Source organism: Chionomys nivalis, chromosome 2 (assembly GCF_950005125.1).
Source record: "Chionomys nivalis chromosome 2, mChiNiv1.1, whole genome shotgun sequence".
Classification (NCBI taxonomy): Eukaryota; Metazoa; Chordata; class Mammalia; order Rodentia; family Cricetidae; genus Chionomys; species Chionomys nivalis.
In genome coordinates, this window is record NC_080087.1 from 106,767,070 (window position 1) to 106,792,322 (window position 25,253).

A 25,253-nucleotide genomic window follows, 5' to 3' on the forward strand; every position below is an offset into this window, starting at 1 on the left:
TAAGTTTGAGGCCATTCTGGACTGTATACATGATGTCTGTAAATCAATAAGTAAATAAGTAGTAGAGAATACCAGCATAACCTCCTGCTAAACACAACAGAAGACCCACGGCCAGGTCAGGTAGATGTTTCTGAAGCTTTCGTTTTGAGAAAGAAAGCAGTCACCGATAGCTCTAAGCTGGCCACAAGGCATATACCTGCTGTCCATGCACTCTAGAGGCTGAGGCAGGAGAATGGCAGGTTCAAGTTCAGCGTCAATTACAGAGTAAGACCCCCCATGGTGTGGTTTCAATGTAAAATGTCCCCAAAGGTTCCTGCGTTTTGGCACTTGGTCCACAGTTGGTGGCATTGTTTCTGGAGGTTGTGGGGCCTTTAGGAGGTGGAACCTTAGTGTAGGAAGTGAGTCACGGGGATGGAGAGGCGGGGGGGGGGGTGGCTGACGCTCCACTTCCTATCTGCTCAATACTTTGTAACTGCGGAAGTGATGTGAACAGCTGCCTCACACTCTTGTCACCATGCCTGCCCTCCCTCCTATACTGTCCTGTTCTTCCCTGAAGGACTGTAGCCCCTCCAACTGTGAGCCAAAATCAACCCCCCATCTCCCCCCTCCCCACTGTTAAGTTACTTCCTGCTTCCTGTTAGGTATTCGGTTACAACAATGAGAAAGGCAATTGATCAAACCTTCTCAAACAACATCCCCTCTAAAGAGCTTTACCACTTCTCCAAACATACTGAACTGCCTACTACCCCTCCGTGTAGAAGCCTGCACAGTGATCCTGGGGAAGAGGCCTCCTCTGCCCTGCCATCGAGGTAGCAGCGGCAGCTTGGGCCCTTCCTGCTGGCAGTAACCCAGCATGTTTCTATTTATAGCCACCGCACTGCTCTGGGGACAGGGCTAACTTTGGACATGCATTAGAGGAAGAATAGAAGGTTGGCCCTGACACAGGACACCATGATGTCCAGCTGGGATTTGCCACCAGATTACCCCCTCAGCTCAGACTTTGTGAGGAGATTAAAGTCTGCCTTGGCCACTGGGGACAAGGACACGGTGCAGGAACTGATCTGCACTGAAGCGAAGCCCGTGGACGCCGTGATAGAGCTGGCTAATGACGACTGGATGAAGGAGCCCTCAGCTCAGCTGCCCACGGGTGCACTGCTAGGTAACCCCAGGAGGCCACAGGCCAATTCTAGTGCATGCTGGGGTCTGCTCTGGGGAGGGAAGGCAAGGGTTCAGACAGGTGGTGATGCATCCTTGATATCCATTCCTCATATAGCTATGTGTTAAGCAAAATAACAAATGGTGGTGGCGCATGCCTATAATCCCAGCACTCGGGGGTGGGAGGCTGCAGAGGCAGGTGGATCTCTGTGAGTTTGAGCTCTCCAAGAGCTAGTTCCAGGACAGGCTACAAAGCTACAGAGAAACCCAGTCTCAAAAACAACAACAGTAATAATAATAATAATAAATAGAGAGGCTCTCCACAGCAATAATTGTGTTGGCAGGCAGACACTGTGATGGACGGTAATTTGCAGGCATGTTTAAGTACAGGTGGCAAACAGAAGCTGTTAAAAGGTGGGATCTTAGGATTTCTACTGCTATGAAATGATACCATGGCCACGATAACTCTTATAAAGGAAAACATTTAACTGGGGCTGGCTTACAGTTCAGAGGTTCAGCCCATTATCGTCATGGTGGGGAGCATGGCAGCACGCAGGCAGAGATGGTGCTGGAGAAGCAGCTGAGAGTTCGACATCTGCATCCACAGGTGCAGGAAGAGGGAGTGACGCTTGGCCTGGCTTGAGCATCTAAAACCTTAAAGTCCACTCCTAATGACACACGCACTCCCCAAACCCCACCCCTACCCCAACAAGGCCACACCTCCTAACAGTGCCACTCCCTGTGAACATATGAGGGACATTTTTATTCAAATCACCACAGGGAGCAAGAAGAACAGCCTAAGATATTGCTGCAAGGATCACTAACATGGGTGAGGCTGCAGGCGTCACTGGGTGCTGAAGTGTTTGCCCACTATGCCAACAATTCTTACTTCCTGGTAGGCCATTCCTCTGTGTGTGTGTGTGTGTGTGGTGTGTGTGTGTGTGTGTTCACATGGGTGCACATGTGTATGTGCCTGGGGAACACCGAGGTCAGCAATCTCGGGTATTGTGTCTCAGGCTCCTCCCATCTTGTTTTGTTGAGACAGGCTCTCTCCTTGGCCTGGAATTCACCATGTATAGTAGGCCGGTGGGCCAGAGAGCCCAGGGATCCACCCACCTGGGCCAACCCAGCTGTGGGATTACAAGCATGCATTGCCACACCCAGCATTTCTCCCTGGGTCCTGGGAACTGAACCTGGGTCCTCGTGTTTGCCTGGCAAGCACTTTTGAGCCATCTTCCCGGCCTTAGCTATCCTTTCTTTTCGCACCAGACACAGGATTTTGTGTTGCCTTGTGGTGCTCTTCATTGTGCTGCTTGTCTGTGTGAATCCATGGCCGGTGTCTCCCACACCCTTGATCCTTTTTGCTGTTGTTATGTAACATAGACATGGTCTCCTAGTCACATTTGCTGCAAGGCTGTTCTTAACCTGTAGTTGACCGCTGATTGTTGTCAACTGTTTTCTAGCTAGTCAGGTGTGTTCCCGTGGTTCTGGTCCTGAGCCCTCAGGTGTATCCCCTGGTCAGTCCTCCTAATGTACATGTATTCATGGGTACATATGACATTACACATTCATGCATACATAAATACATGTATGTACTATCATGAGGAGCATGCATGAAACACTACTGCCAGGAATAACTCAGAAAGGAGGAGGATGGAAGTTCAAGGTTGGAACCTCTGAGGGATCCATCCCACGCCTGTGACGGGAGTATCCTTCCTAGGCCAACCTTTCTTGTGATAAGCTGTGTTTAAGCTCCTTTTAGAGAGGTGCTTCTTTTTCCTCACATCTGGGGTCCACGGGCCCATCAGCCTTGACCTTCAACTCAGCACATCTGTTCAGGAGCCAGGTCGGAGCATCAAAAGGAAGAAGTCTTGTCTGCACAGATGGCAGTGTGGTTGGAAATAACATACTTGCCCTCCTGAGCCCCTCTGTGCTCTGCCCTGAGCTGATCATCACGAACTGCCTCAGCTCCTCCTTGACCTCTAGGTTCCTGTTCAGTGCAGTGTGTAGAATGTGCTAGAAAGGGAAGGGTCAGGACGCTGTTTCAGACAGCAAAGGTCTTACCGTGCATGCCCAGCTCCTGCCTGCAGCTCCCACCTCCTCGGAGCTTCCCTTAATGTGCTGCCTCCCTTGCAGCCTGCAGTCATACCACCTGCCACCAGATGGGCCCTGGCCAGGGCGAGGGTCCTGTCTGCATGTTTCTTGCTAACATGTCCCGAATGGTTAAGGATTGTATGTTGGCGTGCTCTCCTTAACTCATCACTTCTTCCCATGTGGCTACTTATGGGCAAAGTCTTTCCCATCCAGTTCCTCTCAGAGTGCTGGAAACTGGCAAAATATGTCAGGGAAGTTACATTCCTCCCACCACAAGTCCGTTGCTTATAGATTTTTATACCCAGACCTCTCCCTGCTGGATATGTGACAGCCTGAGAAGGTGAGCTGCCACCACACACTATGTGAGCTACGCATGGTGCTTTGTGTGTCTGACCAGTGTCCCTGAGAGCCCTGTAGGTCATGAGAGTGGGCTTGGTAGGTCCTGGAGCCTCACAGAGAAGCTCCCAGATGGACTGAACTTGGACCTGGCCTCTGCACTGCCCCCAGAGACACTGGCATCCTAAAGGCTCACAATGGTCCCAAATTGAAGCTGGCATGCTTTTTTCTCATATGAACTTTGACAGATGAAGCTGTTGACTCTTAGCCATCCTTAGGGACCCGCTGCCTTAGGTCATGGGCTATTTCCCTCTGTTCTCACAAGACATACTGGGATTAAAATGTCCATGCGGTCTTTGGGATTCCTGAGAAGTGGTCACTGTGGCACAGGTGACTGCAGCCTGTACGGGGCATAAAGATTCAAGATCATGTGGACCCTGTAGAAGGAATGTGGAAGGCTGGAAAGACACAGAGGAAGGGTTGGGGAGGGGCAGAGAAGGGTATACCCACCACATGAGAAAAATGAGAATCAAGTGTCATGGGAAAAATCATTCTACACGGAAGAGAAGAGGTTTCCACACCAAGGACAACCCCAAATGGATGGAGCCCCAGGCAAGGGTCAAAAGATGATAGTGTGGACAAAAAGCTGAAGAGAAACCTGCCCATCGTGGGCTCATTGGCCTCTGGACCCAATTCTCCACCAAATAAAGAGAGAAAGAGAGACTCCTGCTGAGAAAGTTGTGGAAGTAGATTTTTCTGGAGAAGCCAGCCAGGTGCTCATGTACCCCTTGTTACAGGGTCAGAGAAACCAGGAAACATAGCTGAGACAGAAGACGTAGCCATCACCTCCTGAGGAGGCATCAGGAAGGGAAGGTTCATTGTTCCAGATTCCTTTAGGGGGGTGACAAATCTTGGGAGACACCTGCTCTGCTACAAGAATGGGTGTGGGGGACCAAACAAGATACTGGGGAGGGGCCAGAGTCTTCTAGCTAGGTCTGAGCCCTTTTAGTAGGGGCCACTATGACTCCCAACCCAATCTTGCTCAAGACAAGATCCTCCCACTCACCCACTGGGAGGAATCTGAGGTGCCCTAGGTTGCTGGCTCTACACTCACTCTAAGGATGAGGGGCTCTGTGTGTGTGTGTGTGTGTGTGTGTGTGTGTGTCTGTGTCTGTGTCTATGTCTGTGTGTCTGTGTGTGTCTGTGTCTGTTTGTCTGTGTATTTTCAGACCAACTCACAATCAGCTCTGCTCTCCTACCAGAAATGTTCTAGTAAGAACTTCCCCTCCCCCACTAACCTTTGCCACCCACCTCCTTCCAGACCCCACTCAGGAAGGTCACCTCTCTGAAAGGTCACACTATTCATCCAGGTGGCCACCTCCCCTCCTCCTCTGCAAGAACATACCCCCTTCGTCTCTATTTGTTACTGGAAAACATGGCCGTCTTAGTCTGTTTTCTGTTGCTGTATCAAAATACTCGGTGCTAGATAATTACAAAGCAAAGAGGTTTATTTGAACTCACAGGTTGAGAGACTGGGTATGCTGAACCAGGAAACTTAGCTGTTCACCCCCTTGACTGCATTGTAACCTGGCATGCAGCATCATGGTGGGATACAGGACAGAGTGATCCCATGGTGGAATACAGCATCATAGTGAAATACAGCACAGCATCATGGTGGAATACAGGACAGTGATCCCATGGTGAATCAGAAGCCAGAGACAGGAAGAGGCCAGCCATGATTTTTATCAAGCTTTTCTTTTTCTCTTATATTCCTCATTTAATACACTTATTATTTTTCATATATGATATGTTTATTATATATAATATTGGACTTCCTTATGACATTGTATACATTTATATAAAATATTTGTATCATATTCATACCTACTACTGTCTCTAGATTCCCTCACAGTCCTGCTGATCCCACTCCTTTTCCCAGTCAAGTTGTACTTGTAGTGTGTGTGTGTGTGTGTGTGTGTGTGTGTGTGTGTTGCTCACAGGAGCCTGGATCATCCTCCCTCCACCTCCAGGCACTGAGATTCCAGACACGTCCCGCCCACTGTGCCTGCCTTTTTCTGTGGATGCTCGGGATCTGAACTCTGATCCTTGGGAGTGTGCAGCAAGCTCTCTACTCACTGAGATGTCTCCTTGGGCTAATTTTTTTTATGCCACCAGATGTTCCAAACTCACATACCCCTCCCTGTGAGGATACTCACACCCTGTATCCTCAGCCTTGAGGAGACGCCCAGTCATAGGGTACAGTGCTGGCATGGACTAGCCACACCCCTCTGTGCACCCCGCACTGGATGGATGCAGACCCAGTGAACAGTGCTCCTCTGCGGGGAAATATTTCATTCTGCTTCAAGCCAAAGCCGACCCCCTGCTATCGATTGTCCATGACAATCACATCATTCGTTCCGACTTCTTTTCCATACCGACTGAAGTACGGAGAGGGGGAAAGGGTGGCTGAGAGGAGGGTGCCAAGACCCACCTAACCCCTCAAATGCTTCCGCTGTACAATTTAGTAACTGCCATAATCACATACTTAAGAAACAACTGATTACTAATTGCTATTATTAAGGGTATCAGCATTCTGTGATTCTGCGGAGGGTACACCATATACAAGTCAAGATGCTACTTGAGTTCCCAATGGAAATAGAGGAACGGATGTATTACGTTGTGTTTAGGGCAACGGTGTTTAAGCATCCAGGGGAAAGCTAAAGAAAGACTAATTGAACTTTTATTAAGAGGTCTCCCCGGTAGCATGTGTAGATGGAATGAGTGTACAGGAACGTGCAATAGACGTGCACACGTATGAAAATGGGGACCAGTTGTGAAGGGGCTTCTTACCCAAGGCTATATGCTAAAGGTGCCAAGACACTTAGCCTGACCCACCACGCCACATCAGTCAGACTTCCTTACGTATGGAGAGAGACACCACGTGGGACCTTTAAGTGGAGAAAGCACATGTGGTTCCTGCCACTAAAGAGGCAGGATGGCGGGGTGAGTGTGTTGATGGCGGCCTCTCAGCCTAGTGGTATAGTGTTCAAGGTAAAGGTCTCAGAGTAAAATGACCCAGGCTCTCACTCTACCACTGTCCATGGAGCCTTGACTATGTCAGCCCATTCCTCTGAAGCTTAATTTCCTCACTGAAGAATAAAGGACAAGATATCAGTCTGTGTCAGCTCTGAGGCTCTCTACAAAAGGTCTGTGCAGAACATCCCCTGCCTTCAGCAGAAAGTTTCGCTGACTAGTTTGGGGGGCACTGGGAAGCAGTGGTACTGTCTGAATGGTTTGTAGGAAACCGGGTGGCACATTTATGCCAGGCTACAAGACAAAGGAGAGCAAGTACCTCAGCAGAGTGTACCAGACCTGCCATCAGTATGGCGTGGAAGCAAAGTGTCTTAGTCAGGGTGTCTATTGCTGTGAAGACACCAGGACCACAGCAACTCTTATAAAGGAAACCATTTAATTGGAGTGGCTTTCAGTTCAGAGGTGCAGTCCCTTATCATCATGGTGGGACATGGTGGCATGCAGGCAGACGAGGTACTGGACAGGTAGTTGAGAGTTCTACATCTTTGCAGGCAACAGGAAGTGGTCTCTCTCACTTGGTGTGGCTTGATCATTTATGAGACCGCAAAGCCCGCCTCCACAGTCATATCCTTCCTCCAGTAAGACAACATCTAGGCCTGGAGACATGGCTCAACAGTTAAGAGCACTGGTTGCTCTTCTAGGGGGCCGAGGTTCAATTCCCAGGACCCACATGGGAGCTCGCAATTGTCTATAACTTCAGTTCCAGAGTGTGACACCTTCACACAGACACGCATGCAAGCAAAACACCAATGCACTTAAAATTTTAAAAATGAATAAAGAAAAATCATTTTTTAAAAAAATACCACACCTAGTCCAACAAAACCACACCTCCAAATAGTGTCACTCCCTTTGGGGGCCATTTTCATTCAAACCACCAGAGAGAGAGAGAGAGAGAGAAATCAGCAATGCCACACTGACCTGCTCTTCTCAATGCACTCCCTAAGAGGTGTTATCTTCCCACTTTGAGGAAGAAAAGAGCTCCGATGAGGCTCAAAGATGTTAAGCAACCCAGTTGATGTCTCCCAGCCACCGTGTATCCAATGCTCCCCTTGGTACCTCATAAACCCTAGAGTTCATCTGGGCTGCACTTGGCAGGACACCAAAGCTCACTCTTCACTCGGTAATCAACCACCAGGTACGAGTGGAGCATGTGTTTAAAAACAAGAACATCAGAAAATTTGCAGGCAAATGGATGGAATGAGAAAAAAAGTCATCCTGAGTGAGGTGATCTAGGCCCAGAAAGACAAACATGGTATGTGTTCACTCATACATGGATATTAGCTGTAGAATAAAGGACAACCATGCTGCAATCCACAACCTCAGAGAGACCAGGTAACAAGAAGGGCCCAAAGGGGCACACATAGATTTCCCTGGTAAGGGGAAGTAGAAGAGACCTCCTGGCTAGACTGCAAGAAGGGTGGGGATGGGAACATGAGGGATCAGGTTGAGGGGTGGATGAGGGGAGAGTAATGGAAGAGGTGACTGGATGGGGGTGGCATTTCTGAGTCAGGTAGAAACCTGAGGGAAGGGAAACTCCCCCAAATCTACAAGAATCACCCCAACTAAGACTCCTGTCAGTAGTGGATAGGTAGCCTAAACAAACCATCTCCTGTAATCAGTATGGTGACTGCCCCAATGGTCATCGGGAGACTTCATCCAGTAACTGATGGAAGCAGATGCAGAGATGTACAGTCAAGCACTGTACTGAGCACAGGGAATCAATCTTGTTGAGGAGAGGAAGGATTTATGAGTCATGAGGTCAGAGTCATCACAGGGAACCCAGAGAACAACTGGCCTCCTCATGGGAGCTCACAATCCATGGGCCAATGGCTGGGGAGCCTGTGTGGGACCAGCGCATACGTGTGATGGCTGTGTGGCTTGGTCTACTTGTGAGACCTCTGGCAGTAGGAATAAGGCCTATCCCTAATGCTTTACTGACTTTCAGGAACCTATTTCAAAATTCTGGGTTACCTTGCCCAGACTTAATACTAAGCTCCTCTTAGTCCTACTCAACTTGATATGCCATGCTTTGTTGACACCCATGGGAGGCCTGCCCCTTCCTGAACAGAGGTGGAGAGAGGTGGATAGGAGAGGGAGGTAGAGGAAGGAATGCGAGGAGGGGGAGGGGAAGTTGGGATCAGGACGTAAAATTAATGAAAAAAATTTTAATTAATAAAGAGGGGGAGATAGAGGAAAAAGAGTGGAGCATGGGGACTACCGCCTCCAGCCAGGGCTCAGGCCGCCTGCCCACCTAAAGGCACTGTACAAAAAGGTGCATGAAGGCACTTTTGCCATGGAAGATGTCACAACCCACGGAGCTGGTACCCCAGGGACACATACACCACCAGCACCCATGCACGTGTGTGCATTCACGAATACCTGCAATATTAATAGTTCAAAGTCCCTAGTTCTGAATATTTCAGCAAAAGACAAGGAAGGAGGGAGGGAGGGAGGGAGGGAGGGAGGGAGGGAGGAAAGAAAGGAGGGAGAAGGGAGGGAGGGAGGGAGAAGGTAGGGACAGAGGGAGGGACAGAGGGAGAAGAAAGGAAGGACAGGCAGAAGGAAGGATGGATGGACAAATGCATGAGGTTCTCTTCTAGAGAATAAGAGAAGACACTAGAAGCAGGAGGTGACCCATGGCAGGGAAGGGAAGCAGAGATGTTCCCCCACTAACTCGGCTGCTCACCCGGTCATACACTGTGGGGGCTGGGAGACCCTGCTCGCAGCAAAATGAAATTAAACCTTTCTAAGTACTTATAAATCAGAATCTAATGACACTATCCCACCACCAGCCTGAGCATTGCTCTTATTACTTTGATTCACAAGCCAGGAAAAGATCCGGAATTATGCACAAATTATTGTCCCATCTTCTTAATTAACGCTGATTGCAAAATTCTTGCTAAAGTCCTTGCTAACAGACTCAATTATGTACCGCCTGAATTGATTCACCCAGATCAAGTGGAATTTATTAGAAATACACTTTCCTACAATAACATCAGATTATCTTTGAATATAGTTAAATTATTTAGGAATAAGAAGGCTACGGCAGCCGCTCCTGCCTTCGAGAACACAAAAATACCTAGAATTAGAGTGTTTCTTTGCTTTCTGCAAGACACACACCCTAGGCGCTTACTTGTCCCAGAAGCAGGTTGAGTCACACTGTGAAGAGATGAAATGCATGCCTTCGAGCTAATGCTCCAGCTTCAAAGACATATGGGCAGGAAGAAAAATCCTACCGGGTCGTGTCTCCACTGCCCCCCACCCCCAGGACAAACCGTCCCTGCCTTCCCTGCCTGCAGAACATGGTGAAATCGCAATTAGACTAAATCAGGATATTTTCAGAATCAAAATGAAGAAACAGACTAATAAAACGGTAATGTATGCTGATGGCATCCTCCCATTAGCATCACTGCCAAGCGCACTGGAGAGTTTCATTTGGGGAGAACAAAAGGAAAGGGGGATGATAGGAGAGAGCTTTCCTGCCTCTCCGGAGACAGCTCCAACTCCTGCGATGGTGCCCTGCCCGGGAAGCTTTGCAAAGGCAGGACACGGCAAACACACTCTCTGTAGCCAGGTTCTACCTTCCTAGCCCCATGAGCCCTTGGCTTTGACACCAACATCAGGACCTAGATAATGAGGGGGAACTAGCTTTGGCCTTCTTCCACTTCTCCAGCTAGACAGTGGCCAGTACTTACAGACCGGTGGATTACGAAATATTTAGGTTGTCCTCGGATGGGTGAGCCGCTGTCGAGAGGCTGGGGTGAGAATGAAGGAACATGACAGTGGGTGAGGGGCACACAGAGTATGAGATGTTGTACCGGGCAGTGGGGCCCAGGTGAAACCAAGGAAGTGGGAATCAGAGGAAGCAGTCGAACTGTTGGGTGCGACTGGAGCCCGAAGCTTTAGGGCCAACACCTTCCCGAAAAACAGTGGGCGCCATTAGGCAGAGAATGGAAGGAAGCATACGATTTGGAAAGAAAACTGAAAATACTTTAACAGACATAGGAAGGGTGGAAGCAGAGAGATGGGTGCCAAGATACACACCACCTTGCTTCCTCACCTCTCCCTCCCTTACGGATAAAATCCTTAGAGCAGTATCATGTGCCCAGCATGACCCCCTTCCTTGGAGCTGTGACTGATCTTGTTCTTATCTACAGAAGACCCAACAGCAGATCAAAGAGGAGATGTAGGTGGTGGGGTGGGGTGGGGGAGACACGGCAAACCTGAAAACATGGCAGCATAAAGCTCCCAGCCTGAAAAATAGAAAGAAAAATGCACGATAATAAAATGATCAGGGACTGTTGCAGAACTTAAAAATCTGACATAATTAGTTGGGGTCCAAGAAACAGACAGAATGGGGCAGAAAAAAAATATGATCAAATGCCATGCTTTGTTGACACCCATGGGAAGCCTGTCCCCTTTCTGAACAGAAGTAGAGGAGGAGTGGATTGGTGGGGAGGGAGGCAGAGGGGAGGCGGGGGAGGGAACGGGAGGGGAGGAGGGAGGGAAAACTGTGGTTGGGATGTAAAATCAATGAATAAATTTGATAATATTTTTAAATGATCAGAGATAACTACCCCACATTTCTCAGGATGAGTGATGAAAGACGTGAACGGACATACAGATCTAAGTTCTGTATGCCCAAGGCAGAGATGGGACGAAGGTGCACCTGGATATCTGGGCATTTGGTTACCATGGGAGAGTCACATTCACCTTGTAATAAAGAGCACATCCCATTGGAAAGAAGGAGGGGAAAGCAGATTTGGTATAGTGCTCCTTCCCACAAATCAGCAAAGATTTCTGTGACAGCTGGTGCTTTTTGTTAGCTTGACAGACTAAAACCACCTGACAGATGCCTCTACGGGCATGCCTACTGTGGGCGGCACCATTCCCTGACCGGGATCCTGAACTGTGCAAGTGGAGGAAGGAGATGAGCAGCAGCATCCTTCATCACCCTCCACTTCCTGATTGTGGATGTGATGTGGCAGGTGTTTCAAGCTCCTGCCACCTCGACTGCCCCAAAATGAACTTCACTCTTGGTCTGGGAGCCAGAATAAGACCTTTCTCTCTTAAATCATTTTTCTTAGAGTATTTTAGCAAAGCAACAGGAAAAGAAGCTAAGACAGTCCCTACTGCCCACAGCAAAAGTCAGCCAACTGGTTTTATGAATAAAACTTTATTGGCACACAGCCACCTTCTGTGTTTACAAATATTCTCCAGGTGTTTTGATAACCCAAAGGCAGAGTTAAGTACGTGGAGACCATGCAGCCCCTAAAACCTAAAACATTTACTGTGTGGTGCTTCACAGAGAAAGCTTGGCATCCTCTATGCAATGGCACATGGTTTAAGTTTTAGGCCAAACACTGGATGACCTACCTGCCTGCCCCAGTTATTCCCTTTTGGTCTCCTTTCACCTGTCAGATATGATGTCCGCACTCCAGTGCTACCCTGAGTCTGCTGGGAGCATCTCTCAGGGAAGTGTTTGACATGACACTGACTGCTAGCCTTGGGAAATGTTTGCAACGATCTGATGCAATATCACAGTTTCACGGGTAGGGCTCATGGACTTCTGAGTCTATATTCATTTTCCTTCCCTCAGTAATTGTTTTTCAATGGATCTGGGAAAAGAATCAAGTCTATAACAAACTGGGAACCCTCGTTTAAAAAACGAGAAAGAAAACCCTGGTCCTTCATCTCAGGTGGTTGGAAAACTGAGCCACACCTCAACAAGGGGTTCAGTCTGAAAGCCTCTCAGCCTCTGAGACCTTGAGGCTCTCTTGATGCTGGCAGCATACCAGTTCCTCCTTCTGGGAACCTCCCTGGGGTTTCCAGTTGGACACTGGGAAGAGCTGGCCTCATGGGATACTGGCTAGGATCAACACCTAGAACGCATGCTTAGTGGAAGCATTGACACAGGTCTGACCCTGTCGCTTTGGAGCCCAGGTGACTTGTCATAGGTTTCATGTGCAAATGTCAGGATCTCCACTGTTGCCTGAAGCCACCAATACTCCTGGATGCGACTGAGTGAGGTGACTCTCTAAAGCTGTGTCAGATCCTGAGGCCACTGACAGTGAGTGCCCAGCTTTCCTTGCAAGACAACCCTCGGCTCCAGCCCTCAGGCCCTCTGCCGGGCTGGTTTGTTTTCTGTCTATATTCCTTCCATCTGGACTCCAGAATGCCATCTTTTAGATGACACCCTTGGTGTTATAGTGCTGCGCCTCCTTCTCCATGAAGAATAGCGGGATTTGCTCCCCTGCAATAATCAGGGAGGAAGCATACCCCCAAAAGAGAAACCCACCAGCTTCCCACTGCTCTGTTCCGCTCCTCTTTCTTCCACCTCCCAAGTGCTGGGATTACAAGCATTCTCCATCACATTCAGTCTTGTGTGGTGGCTGGGCTCGAGCCCCGGGCTTGATACATGCTAAGCAAGCACTCTAAAAACTGAGTTACACGTGCAGCCCTAACTTACATTTCCCACGTGTGTATATGTGTGTCCGGTATGTTTAAGTATGTTCAAATGTGTGTGGGAGCATGTGTGAGTGCATGTGGGGGCATGCAAAGGAGAAAGGTGGGTGTCAGTTGTCCTCCTTGACCGCTTGTCATCTCATAGATTGAGGCAGACGTTCTTGATTGACCCCAAAGCTGGGGAACCCCTTTCTCTCTGGGCTTACAAGGGGTTGGCCATGCCCAGCATGCCAGTCACTTTTGTGGGCACCGGGGGTTTGAACCCAGGTCCTCACACTTGCCAGCACTTTACTCACTGAGCCATCTCTCCAGCTGTGCAACTTACACTTTAAATTAGTAAACTTGGATACTGTGTTTGTTTAATAATCATTAAGTCTATGTGATTCTCCTATTGGAGATTTATTGTCATTTTTTCCGATAAGAAATAAGTCCAGGACCAGCAAGATGGTTCAGTGATAAGGGTACCAACCTCCAGATGTGGCAACTTGAGTTCTATCCCTGGGACCCACATGGTGGAAAGGTAGGCGAGTCTCTGAAACCTTTCCTCTGATCTCCACACATGCCCCACAATGCTTGCTTGGGTGCTCGCTGGAACATGAACCCAGAGGCAATCATACATGCACATAAACATACACACACACAAGTAAACCAATAAATGGGACAAAAGTAAACTTTAAATAAAGAAGCCCAAAGAATTTTCCATCCATCAAATGAAACTGGCTTTACTTGGCCCTGTGTAAAGAATGAAAAGAGACCCCAGGAATTTCTGGTTTCAAACAGGGCCACAGAGCTCGCTCAGCACAACAATCAGACTAAACCAACTTCAAGAGGGAAGCATCCTGCTCCCCGTGTGAGGTTCATAGCAAACAATCAGGCTGAACATGCAATTTGTCTCAAGAGGCAGAAGCTGCAATTTCACCATGTCATTAAACCCCCAGGACAGTTGCGAAGAAAGCTGGACCTCCCTGGGCATGGAACACTCTGTGATAGCCTCTCCAGCACTGTCCCTATGGGCTGGAAATGTCCTGCCACAGCTGCTGCCATGTGGTCCTGCCCGAGGAGTGTTTGGTGGCTCTGCCTTGCCTTCAGCCACAGTGGCGGCTCACGAGCAAGCGCAAACCTTTGCACTCTCGGCACCGGAAAGCACTTGCAGGCTGTCCATGCAAACGGTGCCTGACCTCTAGCTGGGACCGTGTCGGTGCTGGGGCTAGACCTTGTTGCTTTACATTGTCTGTGCTGAGTTCTGTAGCACATCGTGGGGAAAAGAAGTTACAGGAGTGATTTGCCCCCTCCCCCATATTGTGTTCCTCTGCACGATGGAAATGAGATTTCTTAATAATGTGAAATTGGCACAGATAATTTAAGTCATTATTAATAGATACACTTGATCTGAGGAAGTAAATGTTTTTAATGTTTTGTTAAATGGGGTGTGTTGTATCCACATTGTCATTCGGAGAAAAGGTTAAGGCACTTCAACGTTCTTCAGATTAATGTTGGGGCAACTCACTTGGGTGGATGTATCTTAGATGTCAAAAATGGAGCTTCATGCACCTGCCAGGCTTCCTATTGAAACCAGTAATAATCAAAGTGAACGCAGAATATGGGATGAAGGAAGGTGGCCTTCAGGAACTGCCAGAGAGAATGCGATTGGAAAGGGGCAGTGAAGGAACCCTATGGTCCAGCCTGCACTGTGAGGCTGTCAGAAGAGATGCCGTCAGCCTGGGGTGAGGGGATCTAGAAGGTGGCAGTATCAGAGAGCTTTCTGCTGCTTTGGTAAAATTTCATGACCAAAAGGAACCTTATTTGGGCTTCTATTTCCAGAGGGTTATATGCCGTAATGATGGAGACAGAGCGGCAACAGGCAGCAGGAGCAGGAAGCTGAGAGATGGCATCTCAACTCCACACAAGAGGCAGAGAGGGCAAACTTGAAGTGGAATGAGGCTATAAACTCTCAAAACCTACTCCCAGTAACAAAATTCTTCCAGTAAGTTATGCTCCCTGACCTGAAGGTTCCATAACCTCCCCCACACATCACCGCCAACTGGGAACCCACTGTTTAAATACCTGAGTCTATGGGGGACATTTCTCATTCAAACCACCACAGTGGCCATCTATGGAAAGGCCAGCAATGCGAACGAGCATGTTTATGAGCACATGCAAAGACTCTGACGTGTCTTCAGGGACTGTGACCTCTTGCCCCTTCGACTTTTCACTTCCTTGGACACTTGACCCCAGTCGGAAAACAAGTACGTTCCAATGGCCCAGGAAGAAAGCCAGGCATTGGTCCTACCTCAAGAGCATGGGAAAATGGCAGTGGTACCCTGCTTTGGAAACTATCCCTGGGACAAACATAAAATTATTGCTAGAGAGAAAGAGGTCATTCCTGTCACCAAGCCACCAGCCCAGCATTCAGAATTGACTGGATGGTCCCACAAAGTCCCTAGAGTATGAATATTTAGATGTTATTTGGGAGAAAAAGATGACCTTTGGTCAGCTTGGTTACAGGAAACCAAGATCCCATGAAGCTAAGAATCACCTCTCAAGCTCCCCCATGTGTGCAACCCGTGGTCATCTCAAGGTAGAATTCACCCTCATCTCACTGGATCCAGAGGTGAAAAACAACAACAAACATCTCTCTCATTAGCTGTCTCCATGACAAGATGGCATTAGGAAAGACTAATTGGTGTCCCTCCTGTGGACCAAGCATCATGCTTATTATTTAAATATCCAAATACTCTTCTCTACAATATGATATTCAAATCCAGTTATCGCCTGGCTCCAGAGTGGAGAAGCGACTCCTCATTCTGTCATTCAGACAAAAGCTGGGCATCCTCTCCTCTCCTTCTGAGATTTTTCCCTTCCTCCTCCTCCACTCACACTGTGCCCTGCCACGGTTTACCAGACAAACAAGGCTTGCACCATCAAAGTGGTACCATTTGTTAGTCGGTATGCAGAAATAAAATTATTATATCTGCTAACTCGGGGCATACAAAATTCATTAGCCATCCTCTTTTCAGGAGAGAAGCATCCAGAAGCATTTGCAGGTAGGACCAGCTCCTTGGTCAGAACATTCATGGAACCTCACTGCAAGAAAAGAGAGACGATCTTTAATGGCGACACCAGAGACAGGGAGAGGAACTGAAGAGAAAGGTCTACAAAGGCTGTGTGAGGGGTGAAAACCCACGCCCATCTTCAAGGTAACTGCTAACGTTGATCAGTGATAAAGTAGTCGCCTAACTGGGAAACATGACACTAGCCATCAACTGTGACCAGCGTGGAGGCAGAATCAGATGTGTGCAGACTTCAAAACAGAGATCAAAGGAAACCCTGGGCAGCAAAGCACAGTTGCTTGGGGACTCCAGGAAGGACTCGGGGTTCTGAAAGCCGAAGTTAGTGAACTTGAACTGATCCTTTACTGATGCAAGTAATCCTTCTGTACAAACATGCTTTGATGGTTTAAAATAACTCCAAATAACTTGCTACATTTGTGTCACCTAAATTTGGGTGCAAACATCAGTATGCCCTTGGCACCAAGTGTCTCTGAGCTGGACAACAAGAAAAAGAAGTCTCTAGAGTCGTAAGCAGGAGGACCCAGAGCCATGACCCAGCAGTTTGAGACCCTTGATTCATAAGAAACAGAACCCTATATGCCTGCACTCCCCCCCCCCTCCAAGCTTGGAACACTGACTCTGTCCACTGCTCTAGCCTGCTGAGATCGTTTGGAACCTGATTGCATCCCTGAAGCTCACGGTTTCCCCTCCGTATATTAGTGCAAATCATCAACCAGTAGACATGCAGGGCAGGGCTGAAGGCAGCATTTTGCAGTATCTCTAGCTCCCTTTCTGAAGCGTGGTTTCTACGCAGCTGCAGATAGAAGCACTCAGAGAATTTACAGTGATCCTTCTGCACAGGCCACTGCCTAGAACAGCTCGAGAGAGTCTCTAGACTGGGGTCCTGTCATCCCTGGATCTCCTAGCTCCTCGGGTGATTCCATTTTGCAACCAAAGCATCAGGCTCTTCTCTGGGGCACCGCACATGGCACTATTCCACTGTGAATCACTTAGCCAGATTATCTTTTACAAAGAACCACATTTTTTTCTTCTCTGAAGTCTTCAGAATGCCTGCCACGCATCTCAGGTTGAAGTGCACACACCCCTTACCTCACCCCACTGCACAGCAGCGAACAATTGCCTCCTAAGCCACACTCTGTCCTGCTCACCTTGATAGACTCCTACTGACCTCCAGACCTACAGGTGACACCCATTTTTGAAACATCCTCAAACCATCTTTTCAAATCCCGGGGAGGCATTTCCAGACCTAGTGTGATGCTCCCTAGTCTAAGGAATCTCAATGTTTCGCATTTGACAAGTAAAGCTATCATCTCTGGTCCTGCTGTTTTATGATAGTTCCTCGGGTTTTGACAGGTTTTCAGCAGCTTACACACAAAATCACACTTAAAACAGGTTTGGTTTCTGTGTGGACTAGAGTTGGCAAAGAAGGCAAAGCCTGAGTCAGCTCTGGGGCTGTGCGCTGATTTTGACTGAGTTGAAAGCGGTGAGGACGGGGGGGGGGGTAAAGGGAGAAAAAGGAGAGGCAGGGAAAGAGTCTGTGGGAACACTAGGTGTACCTAGGCACTGTCACTTAGAGGTAGAAGCAGATAAGGATCGGAAAGAAATGTCTCCCTATGGGACTCCCCACAGCTGGTGAAGAGGAAGACCAAATGGCTCTTGTTGGGGTCTCCTAGACACTGATTTTTTTTTCCTGTGTGATCATTGCAGATGGGGTTTTCATCTCCGAACCTCCGAAATTTTACAACACCCCCCCCAAAATGTAATAATGTTTGGTGAAAAACTAAAGGATAGAATGGGTTAGTTTCTAGGCTGGTTGGTTTATTTATTTAAAGTAACAGTTAACAATGCTTCTATTCTTGTTCTTGGGGGGAAAAAGCCAGCTCTCTGTCCAGTTTGTGAAGTCATCCTCATGTCCCACTTGCAAAGGCGGCCCAGTCTGCCAGGAGTTATTTTTAAAGTTCGACTCCCTGGCTACTGAACTCCAGCTCCAACATCGAGTGAACTGGCTAAAGCACACCAGAAGCTAAATTTAGCCTGGAGCATAGCTCGGTTCATCCTGAGATTCCCCTCCAGGCCTCTTAAAAACATCCAGTGTTTTAAAACAGATTACAACAGGTTGGAAGACATCTTTCAGTTTAAAGAGCAGGGCAAGCTCAAGTTGCCTCATGTTATAGCCGCGCTGGAGCCCTCTAGAAGAGGACCTGATTACCACCCATTTCAGGAGAATGAGATGGTGCCATGCCTGCATTTGGAGAAAGGGAGAACCAGAAACACTTACTATGGCTGCTGGAATGCTGGAATGAGCGTGGGGGGAGAGAAGGGGAGCTGTAGCTCATGGCTAAGCCCCTCCAGCCACACTATCTCACACCAGTGACTTTGCCTCTCTACACAGCCAGCATCACTTACCTACCTATTGTAGAGGCATCCCTGATGGGCAGACAGACAGCCATACCCCTCTATATTTAATATATCCTGAGGCCCTCCTTTGTGGAGCAACTGAATTCAAGCATCACGGGCAGTCTCCAGTCATTCGGTCAGCCAGTGCAAGTTCACCCGTGCCTGGGACTCGGGGCTGTAACAAGAACAAAGACAGGTACACTGTCTTCCTTGTCACTGTGGCCGAATGCTCATGAAAATCAAGCCAGCGAAGGAACGGCTTCTCGGGGCTCAAAGCTTGAAGGCACAGCTACATAGCAAGGAAGGTACGGAGGTAAAAGTGACTCTGGCTGCGGCTGCAGAGGCATGGGGCGGGCTGCTGTTCATAGTGTCCACAACCAGGAAGCAGAGAGAGAGAATGGCTGCTGCTCAGCTCACTTCCTCCTTTCCACTCAGTCCAGGACTCCCGATGAGACCATGCTGCCCGCACTAAAGGCGGGTCTTCCCACCTCAGTTAGACCTTTCAGGAAACGCCCTTGTAGGCACACGCAGAGGTTTATATCCATGGTGATTCTAAATCTAGTCAAATTTACAATGAAAATCAACTGGACACCCAAATACGTCATTCAAAGCATCGTGTTCCACTCCTGGGCCTAAAGCTCCATTTTCATTTCATGGAGCAAAGTGCATTTAACTAATTTCCAAAAGTCTCCACAGTCTCTAATGGTCCCAAAACTGTTCGAAAGTCCAGGACTGAGAAGCTGGCTCAGTGGATAAAGCACTTGCCACACCAGGGAAAGAACATGAATTCAGATTCCCAGATGCCCTCGGAAAAGCCAGGCAGGCATGAGGGCTGCATGCGCTTGCAGTACTGAGAAAGCAGGGACAGAGGGGATAGCCTGGGCAAGCTGGCCACCCCGGCCGCCTAACTTAGTAAGCTCGGGATTCAGTTAGAGACGCAGCCTCAATAAGTAAAATGGAGGGCTACCATTAATTTCAGGCCTCTGCATACGTGTGCCGTCTACATGTATGCATGGCAGGAGAGGGAGAGAGGGAGGGAAGGAGCTCAAATTCTCATCTGAGATTCAAGGCAAGCTCCTTTGCTCTTACTTCTTGTTGCGTTTGCGTGTCGGGGAGTGTGTGGAGGTCAGAGGGTAGCTGTGTGGAGTTGGCTCTCTCCACCGACCTTTATGCGGGTTCCGGGGATCAGACATGGGTTGACAGGCTTGTGGAGCAGGCGCTTATATGCCTAGCCATCTCACTGGCCCTCGAGACCAAAAGCAAGTCGCACACTTCCACTATCCAATGGCACGCAGTAAATATTATCAGTCCGAAAGGGAGTAGGCAGGAACGGAGGCAGAGCAATGGAGGACCAGGCTGAAGCAAGACCAAACACCAAGTCCTGTAGCTCCATAGCCGCTGTCTGAGCTCCAATCCCTCCCTCCAGCTCTGCTGCCTTCAGCACACCTTGATTCTCCTGGGCCAATTCCACCCTGTGCCTGAAATTCTCTTTGGTGACCATCCAATGATTCTAGTATTGCCAATGTCCTGAAGTCTCCACTGAAACTCAGGCTTCACCATCACAGCATTGGGCAGTGGCTTCCCATGACCTTGCGATGAAGCTAACCTGCCACACACTGCACAACCTTGGCTGCCTTCTCAGACCTTGGTACAAGTCTCCACGATCCTCTCACTCTTGCTTATTTCAGGACCGCAAAACCAGTGCCAGGTAGATCTACACTACAAGTGTTTGCTGTCAGCTTGAGGTATAGCCTGGTTCCCTTGAAACACAGTCTTAGTGGTCTGTCATTCCTCAGAAGCCACCTACCTTTATTGGAGACATGCCACTAATTAGGCTAAGCTGGCTGGTTAAGCGGTTCCAGGGATCCTTCCATCTATGCTTCCCCAGCCCTGGGGATGTGCAAGCTTCCATCGCTATACTCGACTTCTTTCTAACGTGGGTTTTGGGTATCGAACTCAAGTCCTCTGCTTGCAAAGCAAGCACTTAACTGATTGAGCTAACCCCCAAGCCCCTTGAAACTGTCAACCATTTCTCCATGTAGAAAGCACTGTTAGGACCTGAGCCGTACACACACTGGGAGCCAAGAGCTGGGATGGGCAGACAGCTTTCTGCTCCAGTCTCCCTTGAGTGACTCAAAGGAGCCAACACATCCTTCCTTCAGCACCAAACCGTGTTCCAGCCACAGGACCCTCTCTGCAAAGCTGCTCCTCGCAGTTCAGCCTGAGCTCTGAGCAGAGCGCACTGTCAGTCAGACACGGGATCTGGGCAGTGTGGCGTGCTGTGCAGAGGACAGGTTCTGGAACACAAATGTAACGGGCTCAGATCACAGCTTGGCCGCATTGTTGAGCAGTCCTGGCCCTGCCTCTTTCTCTCCAAGCCTGTATCCCAAGTGGACGTCCCAATCCTTAAGTAGTAGGCATGCACCCCAGGCCTCCTGTGTCTTCCCTCTGAACTTAAGACCTTGAGTTACCATTTCTAAATATGGCATTTTTTTTTATGTGAGCGAATATTATCTACTAAGCATTTGGCCACTGAGGTCATCTTTACAAACTAGTCACTTAAGCAGCACCAACAGGTATCAGTGATGTTGTGTAAGGCTGGGGCGACCTGACCAAACTGTGAATAAGAGAAATGCTGTGTCTGTCTGTCAGCATAAATGCGTGTGCCTGGTGTCTGTCCTTGACTAGACGTGTGCTGAGCAGCGCTGAGACAGGCAGAAGCATTTTCCCCGCTTTGGGGTTAGCATCTATACAATCACAAAGGTGATTGAAGGTGGTGACATCTCAGTGGTCACATGACCATGGTCATATCAAGTAACCATTATCACATCGGAGCCCACGGGAGTTATAAATACACTGCCATGGGGCTCCAACTGGAGGACAATTGAGTAATGACAATAGAAATAGCCCACTCTCCATAAGGCCATCTTCCTCTGCTAAAGAACCTATTCTGAAATCAGCTGCTCTGCAATGGAGAGACAACCAGAGCCAGCTGGAAGGAGAGTGCAGATCTTTCAGAAGATGAGCAAAAAGCCTCAAGTTAGAGCCGGGACCCCCGAACTTGAGTTCCATGCTGCACTGATCACAGGAGACCTGGACCATATTCGATCCCTCATGGACCAGTTCTTCCAGGATGCCAACGTAGTATTTGAGATCAGTAATGGAGAGATGGAATGGCAGGTGACATCCTTGGCCACCTTTGGGCTCTCAGGTACCCTGCTTCCTCTAAAGCTCAGCTGTGCCTCTTTAAGCTTCAACTAACACTCTGAGGATGTGTACATCCTGTGTGAAGGTTGAGTACTCAGTACCTTGGGGACATCTGTGACCTAAGGAGGTCTGAAAACAAATCTGGTCTGGTGGGTGCCGGGCTATGGAAAGGAGAACGATGAGTGGGGAGCATCCACCTAGCGATGCTGGGTGTGCCTCTTGCCTTGAAAGCAAAGCCTTGGTTTAACGTTGATCTTGGCAGCTGACGGAGCTGCAGAAGACTAGACAGACCTTTGACACCAAGCCCTGTGTGAGGTCCTTCTATGACTCACTGAACAGCACTGTAACTTGGCAGGGCGAGTGGCATCCTACAACCCAAATGGTGTCAGCAGAGGGAAGGACACTAGGCTCCCAGCAGACCCTCTTAGAACCCAGAGAAGCCTGAAAACGAGGAAGAAAGGGGAAGTAAATCCATAGGTCCGTGTGTTGTGTGTCAGGGCACACTCCTCCCTCTCAGATGTCCCCAGGCTGCGGGGCTGGCAGGCTGTACTGGACACCCATCTGCCATGGACTACTGTGTTGAAATCCATCACCGCTCTGGTAGACTACAGGAATTTGAAGATCAGTAGCCATTGTCCCAAGTCCTAACCTGAGCCGGTTAAGAATGCGGAAAGGGAGGTTCTTTACCAACGTGTTTCTGTTTATACCTCTCTCCAGAGGGGGAAACTGAACCCCAAACACTGCTATGCAGTTTGTAACAAGCCTGAGACCTGCTGGCTGGCTGGGTGGTGTCAATCCTAGTCTGACCACACCGCCTCCAAGTGGGATCTTTCTGGGCATCCCGTCACCTGCCTCAGACCAAGAATGTCAGCTGCTTCAATGCTAGCTAAGCCACGATCGTTTTCCAAATCACATGCTACCCAATCCTGGACTCACATGTGCTCAAATGGCAAACTACCCTGCCCTGCTCCCCCGGGGGGAGGAGGGAGGTGTTAGCTTAACCCATTTTTTGCATGTTGTCAAAAGTCTAAATTCTAGTTCCTTTTCTCCCCTGTAGCCTTTTGAACCCTATGTTCTACAACTTTTCTAGAACACATCCACAGGACAGGACATCAGGACGTGCTGAAAGCAGGGCACCAGGGAAACGGCAGTCCAGTTAGTCAGCCTGGGCTCAGTGAGAGCCAGGAAAGCAGGGGCCCGGGGCTACTTGGATTTCCTGTTCTTTTGCCCAGTCACCTGACTCCCCACCCCCTGGGAACATTGATTCTTGAGACAGAGTCTCTCATCAGTCTGAGGCTTGTCAACTAGGCTAGGCTATGGGGCTAGTAAGCCCAAACGTCTTTGGGTCTCTATCTCCCTGGCACTGGGATGGCAAGCATGTTGCTACTCTACCCAGATTTTATATGTAGGCTCTGGAGATCAAACCCAAACCCTTGTATTTCCATAGCAAGTGCTTTACCAACCAACCGAGCCATCTCCTGGGCCCAGAAGTTAGGTTTTCTTGTTCTCTTAAAGGAACCTTATCAGAACAACCCGGGACCTATGGAGTCTTGGTTCCTCGGGGTGGGCATACAGAAGTGTGAGGGTTGGGGGAGGCAGTAGAGTAGGCTGGGAACTTCAAAAGACAGAATCCATGGGAAATGCATCAAGGCAGGAGTCCAGGGTGTGGTGTCTGGGGAAGGCAAGGGGCCCACTCTCCTCAAGGAAGATCCATCCCATCCCTGTAATCAGACTGTCTTTTCCTGAAAAGAGAGTCCAAACCCAGGTACACACACACACACACACACACACGCATGCACGCACGCACACACATGCATGCACACACGCACACACAAGCACACAGACACGCGTGCACACACACAATCCCTGGGCCTCTGACTACTGTCCCTCCACACCAGTGATGGCAGTTGTTCCCTCCCCTACTTCCCCACTGAGCGAACAGCAAGCCCAAGGCTGGGCCTTTGGGATGAGCAGCAGGCTGGGATTCTCCGCCACTAGCAGGTAGGTAATTAATGAGAGTGGGCTTTCAAAACAGCCCAGCATGTGTCCCTGGAAGGAGGTGGCCTCAAAAGGGGTCTCCTGTACAGCTCATTACAGCCACCTTATCGATTCTTCCATCCTCCCAGAAAGCCTGCCATGTCAGAATCTGTCCCTTGATGGTATTCACAGGGGACACCTCCCCCTCCCAGGGGTGCTCCTGGCCACTAACAACCTTGCCCCAGCTATATGAAAGCAGAGAAGTGTTCAGAGAAGCCAAACACACAGCCTCTGCTCATTTGTCCATCAAGAAGGAATAGCCCTATACACACACACACACACATGCACACACACGCACACACGCGCGCCGGAATTGTGTGGACTGTGGACAGTTGCATGAAAGCAACCTTCTATAGCAGCCACTTCCAAGAACATTCGACTTCTTCCCTGTCTTTTCTTCAGCAAACCTTGGTGATGGGGTTTGTTTTGTACGCATGCTTGTTTCCTTTTAAGGATGAAAGGGTAGGTGGAAGAAAGTTATAGTCTGTAAAGGTCCTCACCCCACTCCTCTCTAAAGTTACCCCCAATCCAAACCTAGGAGAGATCCCTTCTATACTGAGATTACGTACATAGATACATACATGGATACATACATACATGCATACATCCTATCCCAACCCATCCTTCCTCCAGGACCAGCCTTTAACTCTAAATCTTTAAATCATTCCAGATTTCCAATTGCCCCACATCTGGGAAATCCATCTTATCTAGCAATATTCTCAACTGTAGCCCTCCGAGTCTCTTCTTTCTCGTCTTCCTCCATGGATCCTGTCTTTCACTGCGTGTGTGTGTCTCTCTGCTCTAACTATGCTCTCAAATGACTCTCGCTTACTTACTTTCAAGAAGTGGTATCACCCTCCAGCCTTAGCAAATTGTGCGCCCGCCCCCACCAGTCCTTCCATCTACCCCAGCCTTATATCATATTCCCTCCCCTTCCAGGCCTCTGGACCCTGGAGTACAAGCGGGAACTCACCACGCCGCTGTGCATCGCTGCGGCCCACGGCCACGTGCTCTGCGTGAGACACCTTCTCAGTCGCAGCGCTGATCCGGATGCCAGCCCCGGAGGTCGTGCTGCCCTACACGAGGCCTGTCTCGGGGGGCATACCGCCTGTGCCCAGCTGCTGCTGCAGCACGGGGCAGACCCAGATCTGCTCAACGCAGAGGGCCTGGCACCCCTGCACCTGTGCCGCACGCCGGCTTCTCTGGGGTAAGATGCGCCCACACTGCCAACTGGTCCTAGGACCCAGATTTGGAAGGGGGGGGTGTCTCAGGCATAGACCCAAGTCTGGCCTTTGGCCACGAGCCTCCGGACTCGAGCCCATACTTGCTTCTTTCCCCGGCCCCTGACTAAATTAGAACCCTGACTCCACTTCCCAGACCCGGCACCTCTCTATGTCT

At 49.2% G+C, this 25,253-nt stretch overlaps 1 protein-coding gene across 2 annotated transcripts in view; it reads left to right on the forward strand.

The window, feature by feature from the left end:
• Positions 1–954: 954 nt before the first annotated feature.
• Asb18 (ankyrin repeat and SOCS box containing 18) overlaps positions 955–25,253 on the forward strand; it is a 63,736-nt gene continuing 39,437 nt past the window's right edge. Inside the window, exons 1-3 of one of the 2 annotated variants that reach the window (XM_057762263.1) lie at positions 955–1,159; positions 21,700–21,822; positions 24,795–25,062. In XM_057762263.1, coding sequence (XP_057618246.1) covers positions 955–1,159; positions 21,700–21,822; positions 24,795–25,062 — 596 coding nt within the window. The remainder of the gene's footprint in view (positions 1,160–21,699; positions 21,823–24,794; positions 25,063–25,253) is intronic. The other variant, XM_057762264.1, reaches the window with a different exon arrangement.